The sequence below is a fragment of the Perissodus microlepis genome, chromosome 5 (assembly GCF_051167445.1).
Source record: "Perissodus microlepis isolate ML-2025 ecotype Zambia chromosome 5, ASM5116744v1, whole genome shotgun sequence".
NCBI classification, from domain to species: Eukaryota; Metazoa; Chordata; class Actinopteri; order Cichliformes; family Cichlidae; genus Perissodus; species Perissodus microlepis.
In genome coordinates, this window is record NC_140465.1 from 11,137,482 (window position 1) to 11,147,137 (window position 9,656).

Below are 9,656 nucleotides of genomic sequence, written 5' to 3' on the forward strand. Positions count from 1 at the left end.
CCACAATTAGAGAGTGAAACAGACTGACACTGGTTGAAATGTATAGTAAATATTTTATTTTGAACTTTTATGCTGAACTACAAACTGTGAACAGTGCGATCTCTGCGACCTGTGGTGCCTGGTTTACTGTGTGTAAAACTGCGCAGGTTCCCATGTGTCATCCCACACTTTGCCACTGTCAGGAGAAAAACATAACAAACAACAACGACAACCACACACAAAATAGGACAATTTAGGTTGTGACATATGACAATTTTTTAGGATGAAATATCTTCTACATTCATGTCATGCTTTATACACCTTCATTGTAATATAAATTAATCAAATCAAGTCAGAGAGTAATAATACATGTAGTAGATGTCAAGCAGGACCACAGCAGCAGCCACGATCCATCGGAACCTGCTGGATGAGAGAGCACAGAAACTCCAGGGAAGAAGTTTAGTTAGTAACATGCATGAACTGCATTACTGAGACATGTATGTTTACAGATGGTGGTGAGGGAGAGGGGGAGAGTTTTCAGTAAAAGGAGACGTGACTGCATCTTCAACCAATACTGAGCCTGCATAACCCTGAAAGAGACAGACAGAGAGAGGGGGGGGGGGGGGGGGGGGACACTAACCCCCAGCAGTCTGGTCCTGTTACAGGATAACTAAGGGCTGAGCTGAACCAGCCCTAACTATAAGTTCTATAAAGAAGTAAAGTCTTATGCCTACTCTTAAAAGTGTTGACCATGTCCACCTCCAAAACTCATAATGGACTTTGGAGGTGGACAGCTATCAAGCTCCTCACAGAAGAGGAGCTCGATAGCTAAAAGCTCCCAATTTACTTTAGTCCAAATACATGAATTCAAATTGAGGTGATAACTATTTATCAACAATATGAATGTCTGTTCCCGTCCAACAAAGTTGTTACTACATACCATGTTGAGCAGGGCTTCCACTTGACTTTAACTTCTTCTTTTTCCTGAAAAACATGATATAAACAAACAATTAATTCAGAAAGACATGCAAGTTGCATACAAAAAGGAGCTTATAAACATTTGTGTACTATTGAATGGCTCAATATATTATACAATTAGTTTACAAAAACATAAGAACCACTACAATGCTTGTACTGCCAGCATCGAGCACATGTCAGCAAAGCAACACTGCTTACATTGTGGCTCACAAGCAAAACTAACTGAAGCAGATGTTACTGAATGGGAAGGAGCACCTCCACATCAATCACTCCTTCTGAGCATGATGTCAGGAGGACTTTAAAGAACGTAAACATCAGGAAGGCAGCACGACCAGGTCGTATCAGGTGGTATGTTCTTATTTAATGCCCTATTTGGAGTGAAATCCTGACTCAGTGGCTGAATTAGTGTAGATTCATCAAATACAAAAGCTTATGGATAGTCAGTCAGGCACAGTTCAAATCCGGGAAGTCCAAAGATGCAAACAAATCTGCACAGCACCAGGCTAAATTACTTACATTTACAACTCTCCTGTCTACTATCTCTTCATATTTGAAAATCTTCTGTGTGCGGTGTTTTCGGCATTCTGAAAAATAACAAATGAAATATTTACATGAGGTCTGGAGAAAATGCAAAAATTAAGAAAAAGAAATCTTAACAAACTTAACGAACCTGTCATGTGTTTCGTACATTTACAATACCATAACGTCTAACCTTTCCTTGTCCTTTTTTTGTTTGGGACATCCGAGGTGTACACCGTAGAAATTGAGGGAGATGCAGGATGTGGAGATGGAGAGGAGGATGCAGGAGAAAGCAGAGATGAAGAGGAGGATGCAGGAGGAAGCAGAGATGAAGAGGAGGATGCAGGAGGAAGCAGAGATGGAGAGGAGGATGCAGGAGGAAGCAGAGATGAAGAGGAGGCTGCAGGAGGAAGCAGAGACAGAGAGGAAGATGCAGGAGGAAGCAGAGATGAAGAGGAGGATGCAGGAGGAAGCAGAGATGAAGAGGAGGATGCAAGAGGAAGCAGAGACAGAGAGGAAGAAGCAGGAGGAAGCAGAGATGAAGAGGAGGATGCAGGAGGAAGCAGAGATGGAGAGGAGGATGCAGGAGGAAGCAGAGATGGAGAGGAGGATGCAGGAGGAAGCAGAGACAGAGAGGAAGATGCAGGAGGAAGCAGAGATGAAGAGGAGGATGCAGGAGGAAGCACAGACGAAGAGGAGGATGCAGGAGGAAGCAGAGATGAAGAGGAGGATGCAGGAGGAAGCAGAGATGGAGAGGAGGATGCAGGAGGAAGCAGAGATGGAGAGGAGGATGCAGGAGGAAGCAGAGATGGAGAGGAGGATGCAGGAGGAAGCAGAGATGAAGAGGAGGATGCAGGAGGAAGCAGAGATGGAGAGGAGGATGCAGGAGAAAGCAGAGATGAAGAGGAGGATGCAGGAGGAAGCAGAGATGGAGAGGAGGATGCAGGAGGAAGCAGAGATGAAGAGGAGGATGCAGGAGGAAGCAGAGATGGAGAGGAGGATGCAGGAGGAAGCAGAGATGAAGAGGAGGATGCAGGAGGAAGCAGAGATGGAGAGGAGGATGCAGGAGGAAGCAGAAATGAAGAGGAGGATGCAGGAGGCTGACAGAGGGAAGATGTTGGTACAGGCTCTAAATGAAGAATAAATTCCTCGTTTAGAGCCTCTGGGTCTGGGACTGGTCCAGCATCGACACTGTCAGCAGAGGATGGTCCAGCTGCTGGTGTAGAACTTTTAGCAGGAGGTGAAGCTTGTAATTCTGCAAAATTTTAAATATTAAATATTCATTAAAATGGGTTGAAAAAATGTACAGTACACATAAACACATAATAAGTAGTGATTTGCATGTTTTCAGTTAAGTTTTTACTAAAGTTACAACTTGTAAATATTGGCGTCAAATAAGTCATCTCACACACTCACTGACCCAAATCATTCAGTACAAGTGCCCTCTAGGGTAGTGTGACATCTGTAGTGCTTTTCTACATTGTACATTAATAAATTAATGAGTGTGACTATAAATCCAGATAGCTAATGACTTTTTTCCTCTGATGACACTACTTTCCTGACTTTGTAGTGCATAACATTTGACACTTCAAGCTAGTACTGTGACTTAGGAGTTTTGTACAATGGTGATGCTAACTACCTCAGGGAGGTAATCAGGTAACCTCTTAAGAAGTATATAAGTTATTTAAGAATCTTGGTGTTCATATTGGTAACATTATAACATTTGTTATACTAGAAAGTCTCGAAGAGAATTATCAGGTCTGGTTTTCGTGAAGATTTTTAAAATTACATTTGTATATACATGAGTGTGAAAGACCATACTATACACACACACACATACAAAATTGTTCAGGTGGGTAACACCAGAGGTTCAGTATGGCTAGCTTTGGTGATGTGAACGCCACATGGGGAGGTAATAAGGCATATATAACACTATTTTCATGTTAGCAACAGGACATGTAGGGCAGCTGTCACCTCACAGCAAGAAGGTTACTGGTCTGAACCTTGGCTGAATAATAGAATAGAATAGAACAGAATAGAGTAGAGTAGAATAGAATAGCTGGTGACTGTTAACTATCCTCATCCTCACCATCTTGTTTGTCTCTATGTACCCCGTGATGATCTGCCTTCTTATCTAGGGTGTACCATGAGTATCACCCAAAGACAGCTAGGATAGGCTACCTGATAAGGACACCTGGTTACAGATAATGGACAAAGCATATCTTACTTCTCAGAAGGTGTTCATAAAGCTTCCTCATCTTCATGAGGATGTCACGTGCAGCACCTTCCGCTGGTTCGATCTGAGTGATCACGTCCCCTACTATACGGCCCTTACGGTCAAACTGTCCAAGAAACAGAATTGGCTGGTAGCCCAGGGCATGTAGTTTTGAAACCTGCAAGAACAACAAAGAAAAACATGCAGCCAGTCTTTCATGTAAGCAAATTGATGTATAACAAACCTTTAAGTTTCACATCTTTGTTGTTTTATTGTTGTCGATAGTTAAAAAGTATTTATGGTGACCAAACCTGTAAATGTATGATAAAATCCATCTTGAAATGTTTTGTCTCTCAGTTAATAGCCGATTAAATTAAAAATCAGAAGTAGCTTACATAAAAATAGTTTTTAACAAGTTTTTTCTAGTTTGATGTCTTTAGTGTGATGATGTTATTCTGATGTGAATAACTTTTTTATTTATGCTCTTTTATAAATTAATATTTTATGTGTATTGTAGTGGGTCAGGGCTGTTCGGGGTTCTGTTTGTACAGTTATGTTTTGTTTATGTTGCCATAGTGACAGGTGACGCCCTCTCGCTGCGACGGTGTGTCCTTCCGGGGTCAGAGGGCGCCCTGTGTTGTTGTTGTTGTTGCCGCGCCGAGCAGTTAGCTAGCGGCAGTGTTCTTCTGCAAATGTGAATAAACGGCTGTGCTCCCTGGCTAGCTCACGGGACGCAAGACCAAACGATACCTCCGTCTCCTCCTTGTCTGAGCTCGCCACATTGGTGTCAGAAGTGGGATAGCTCACCCTCGCCGTAATGGAGAGAGACATTCAGAGGCTGGAGCAAGCCGTCGAGGAGAACATTCCCCGCTTGGGAAACTGGCGATGGAAGAGAGAGGATGTGAGCGGCCATGTAAGTCCCCCGACGGGTCCCGATGGTGCGAGCGCACCGCGGCGGCGGCCCGTCGCGACAGATGCTAGGGCAATGCTTCATGGGCTACCTCTGTCGACCCACACGCCGAGCCCCCAACCGCGAGCAGTTATGCCTACCACGCAAGTTAAGGTACCGAAATACAACGGGCTAACCCCGTTAGAGCCCTACCTCTCACAAGTGCGGCTAGCCGCCAGACATAGTGGCTGGAGCGAAGAGGAGACTGCTACACACCTAGCACTAGCATTAGAGGGAGATGCACTGCAGATACTCCTTGACCTAGCCCCGGCAGAGCAGCATGAGCTCCAGGCCCTCACCGCGGAACTCGAGAGGCGATTCGGGCAGCGGCACTCCACTGATCAGAGCAGAGAGCAGCTAACCAACCGGAGCCGTCGACCAGGGGAGAGCCTGGGCACCTTTGCAGCAGACGTGTTGCTGTATGCTCGTCGTGGCTACCCGGAGTTTCCAGCAGCGGCCCGTGAGGAACTTAGCCTGCATGCTTTTCCCAGAGCGACTACGCCAACACGTCCGCCTGGCCATGCCTCAGACCCTCCGTGAGGCGCTCCTTGAGGCTGAAAGGGCCGAGCCGGTGCTCACCTCGCGACCTAACCAGCAGGTGCCCCCCCCAAACTACCCCCAAATCAGAGCCGCAGAAAGCGACGGGGAGGGGGAGGTCGCCGAGATGTCCCAGCTGCAACCCTCGGTGCCCCGGAGGCGTCCTCGTCGACCAACCGACCGCTGCTACCGGTGCGATGAGCCTGGCCACGTGGCGCGTGACTGCCCAGCACCAGCCCCGAAGACCGGAATTACGCAGCCTCAGGGAAACGAGGAGGGAGCGGTGTAGCGAGGGGACCACCGCTCCAGCTTCCTGCCCCCCTCCAAGGACGATGCACAGTGGTGGGCCGAGTTGGGCACCTCAAGGGACTCCACCTGAGCTGCTGTGTTGAGGACCAGCCATGCCAGGCCCTGGTGGACACGGGGTCTACCATTTCCCTGATACGACCTGGCGTGCTCCCTGAAACATCCGGGCCACTGGTGAAGGGTTGGTTGCCCACAGACACCCAGCTGATGACAGTGACGGGGGAGAAAACTGTTATGCGGGGGAAGAAACTGTTGCGGATCCGAGTGAAGGATCTAGAGCTGGTGCACGACTTCTGGCTCGCCAACATTCAAGACCAGTGCATCATTGGCCTGGATCTGCTGAGCCGCTGGGGGGCCTGCGTCGACACCGCAAAGCTGGCTATCACTCTTGGCGCAGAGACTTTTGCTCTCCAGCGCGGCCAAAAGCAGGGAGCGGGGACCAGACGAGACAGGCGTCGGGCAGCTGCCGCTCAGCAGATTTCGGATGCCGGTGGCTCCGGGTCATCTCCACTCGCCTCAGCCTCAGCCTCTCAGCCTGACAAACCTCCTTCGACCGAGACCATCGAGGCTGTTGATGACCTTTGGCAGCGCAGCAGCGTAGGCCTCAACGTCGACCAGCGCCAGCGGTTGAGGTGCCTCCTGGACGAGAATGTGGACATCTTTGCCGCCAGTGACAAAGACTGCAGGCAGACGAGTCTGGTCCAGCACACCATCGACACCGGCTCTGCTCAGCCCATCCGTCTGCGCCCACACCGGCTGCCCCTCTCGAAACGGCAGGTAGCGGAAGAGAAGATCCGTGAGATGGCTGCGGCTGGGGTGATCGAGCCGTCCAATAGCCCATGGGCGGCACCCGTGGTTCTGGTGGGGAAGAAGGATGGCAGCCCGAGGTTCTGCGTGGACTTTCGCCGTCTCAATGCAGTCACCAAGAAGGACTCGTACCCGCTGCCGCGGATCGACGAGGCCCTAGATTACGTTACCGGCTCCACTTGGTTCAGCTCCCTCGACCTACGCAGCGGTTACTGGCAGGTGGAGCTAGCCCCCGACGCAAGGCCTAAGACTGCATTCACCATTGGACAGGGGCTGTGGCAGTTCAGGGTCATGCCATTTGGGCTCTGCAATGCGCCAGCGACGTTTGAGAGGCTGATGGAGAGGGTGCTCGTGGATATCCCTCGTAGCCGCTGCGTTGTGTACCTGGATGACCTGTTGGTGCACGGTGGCGACTTCGACAGTGCACTGTCTCACCTGAGCGAGGTCTTGAGTGCCATCCGACGAGCTGGGCTGCGGCTCAACCCCGCGAAATGCCGCCTGTTGGCGAGAGAGACCACGTTCTTGGGCCATGTGATCAGCGCTCGAGGTGTCGCCACTGACCCCGGAAAAGTGGCTGCGGTCCGGGACTGGCCGACTCCCTTGAACGTCCAAGAACTGCGGAGCTTCCTGGGCCTAGCCTCCTACTACTGTCGGTTCATCAAAGGGTTCGCAACAATGGCCAGCCCCCTCCACCGCCTGACTGACAAGGGACAGCTGTTTGGCTGGGGGGGTGCCTGTGCTGCGGCTTTTGAACAGCTGAAGGAGGCCCTCACCAGAGCCCCAGTCCTGGCCTACCCCGACGCCCGGCAACCTTTCATTGTGGACACTGATGCTAGCAATGTAGGGGTCGGGGCGGTCCTTTCCCAGCAGGACGAGGCTGGAGAACGGGTGGTGGCGTACTTCAGTCGTGCCTTGGGGCGAGCCGAGAGGAACTACTGCGTGACCCGGCGGGAGCTGCTGGCCGTAGTGCTAGCGGTGCGGCACTTCCAGCCATATCTGCACGGCTGCCGGTTCCTCCTGCGCACTGACCATGCATCTCTGACTTGGCTCCTGAACTTCAAACACCCAGAAGGGCAGGTGGCCCGCTGGCTGGAGGTCCTTCAGGGCTATGACTTCGAGATCCAGCATCGGCCAGGTCGACAGCATGGCAACGCTGATGCCCTCTCCAGATGGCCCTGCGTAGCCGTCGAGTGCCGCTACTGCCTGCGACAGGAAGAGCGGGCCCAGGAGGTGCTGGGGGTGGCTACTGCTCAGGCCACAGCCGGCGGAGGGGGGTGGCTCCCATTGACAACGCAGCAGCTGAAGCGGGACCAGGAGGCCGACGCGACGTTGGTTCAGGTGGGGGCCTGGCTGGAGGCGGCGCAACGCCCCGCCTGGACGGGGGTGTCGGGACAGGAGCCCGAGGTGAAGGCCTACTACTCCCAGCACAACAATCTGGAGACCCACGACGGCCTCCTGTACCGGAGATGGCGGGCCCCCAGTCAGGGCAGAGATCTCCTGCAGTTGTTGGTGCCTCGGTCGCTGCGGTCGCAGGTGCTTGAGCTGGTCCATGGCTCGGTGGGGGCAGGACACTATGGGAACGCCAAAACTCTCCGCCGCCTCAGGGGACGGTTCTACTGGCCTGGCTGTCGACGGGATGTGGAACTCCATGTGCACTGCTGTGACACCTGCACAGCACAGAAGGGCCCAACTCAACGCTCCACTGCCCCCCTTCAGCAGTACCTGGTGGGGGCCCCAATGGAAAGAGTGGGAGTGGACGTTCTAGGGCCTTTCCCCGTCACAGAGTCAGGGAACCGGTATGTGTTGGTGGCTATGGACTATTTCACGAAGTGGCCAGAGGCCTACGCGGTGCCGGACCAGAGCGCAACGACGACGGCCGAGAAGCTGGTGGAGGAGATGTTCACCCGTTTTGGGGTCCCAGCTGAGCTCCACAGTGACCAGGGGCGTAACTTTGAATCGAAGGTCTTCGGGGAGATCTGCCGGCGACTGGGTGTGGAGAAGACGAGAACCACACCGCTCCACCCACAAAGCGATGGCTTGGTTGAGCGCTTCAACCGCACGCTGGCCACCCAGCTCGCCATTCTCACCAGCCGCCACCAGCGAGATTGGGACCGACATCTGCCCCTGGTCCTTTGGTCGTATCGGACTGCGGTGCAGGAGTCCAGCCAGTGCACACCTGCCGCTCTGATGTTTGGACGGGAGCTCCGGACGCCTGTGGATCTGGTGTTCGGGTCCCCCCCCGAGCCGGAGATTGATGGTGGGCCAGAGGTGGTTCATGTCTACACCCGCCAGGCCCAGGCCAGCGCCGGAGTACGACAGAAAAGAGCCTACGACACCAAGTGCCGAGGGGGGGGGTTTTCATGCCTGGCGACAAGGTTTGGGTGTACTGCCCGGTTCGCAAGAGAGGAGTGTCCCCCAAACTCTGCAGTCACTGGCAAGGGCCGGCAGAGGTCGTGGAGCGGCTAACAGACGTGGTGTACCGTATCCGCATGCCGGGCCGCATGGTGGTGTTGCACCGGGACAGGCTCTCACCGTACCGACCGCTCGCTCCAGCAGACGCTGGAGCAGGGGATGATGGTGGCACCCCATGTTCTGACCCAAGTGACTTTTCCCCCGCCGGTCGTGACCGGCCGGTGCGCCAAAAGAAGGCACCTGGACATTTGCAGGACTTTGTGTGGGGTAATGCGGTTGTCAGGGACGACTGACCCCTTAGGTGGGGGCTATGTAGTGGGTCAGGGCTGTTCGGGGTTCTGTTTGTACAGTTATGTTTTGTTTATGTTGCCATAGTGACAGGTGACGCCCTCTCGCTGCGACGGTGTGTCCTTCCGGGGTCAGAGGGCGCCCTGTGTTGTTGTTGTTGCCGCGCCGAGCAGTTAGCTAGCGGCAGTGTTCTTCTGCAAATGTGAATAAACGGCTGTGCTCTCTGGCTAGCTCACGGGAAGCAAGACCAAACGATACCTCCGTCTCCTCCTTGTCTGAGCTCGCCACAGTATATACACGTCTTGTTAGTTTCTTACTTCATGATATACAAGAAAACATTGACAACTGTGATTAATAAAGAATTGTCTAGCACACCAACCACTTATTAGATTAGAACTTTTAAACTTACTGACAACTGGGCTGAATTAACCACCCTGCTCGCATTTCTGTTGTTTTTAACAGAGGCAGCCCAGTTACTGTTTTTAAACTGTTCTTGTTTTTTTTCAATCCCTCCTTTACGTTCAGGCTGCCCAGGCATCCACTGCATGTCTTCCTGTTGCAGGTGTTTGGAGCCTGACAGGAAGGGCATGGTTTGGTTTTTGGCTTTGTCATTTCTGCAAATGAAAATGGAACATGTAGGGATTATTTCAGGTCTGTTTTGGTGAA

The 9,656-nt window shown here is 52.1% G+C and overlaps 1 protein-coding gene across 1 annotated transcript; it reads right to left on the minus strand.

Moving 5' to 3' along the window:
• Nucleotides 1–597: 597 nt before the first annotated feature.
• Nucleotides 598–5,246, minus strand: LOC146386637 (uncharacterized). Its single transcript, XM_084927798.1, has 5 exons — nt 3,704–5,246; nt 2,348–2,731; nt 1,670–1,867; nt 1,474–1,541; nt 598–963 (listed from the first exon to the last, which is right to left on the minus strand). The coding sequence occupies exons 1-5, from the start codon at nt 3,738–3,740 to the stop codon at nt 871–873; spliced, it is 780 nt and encodes a 259-aa protein (XP_084783924.1). The 5' UTR covers nt 3,741–5,246; the 3' UTR covers nt 598–870.
• Nucleotides 5,247–9,656: the final 4,410 nt, after the last annotated feature.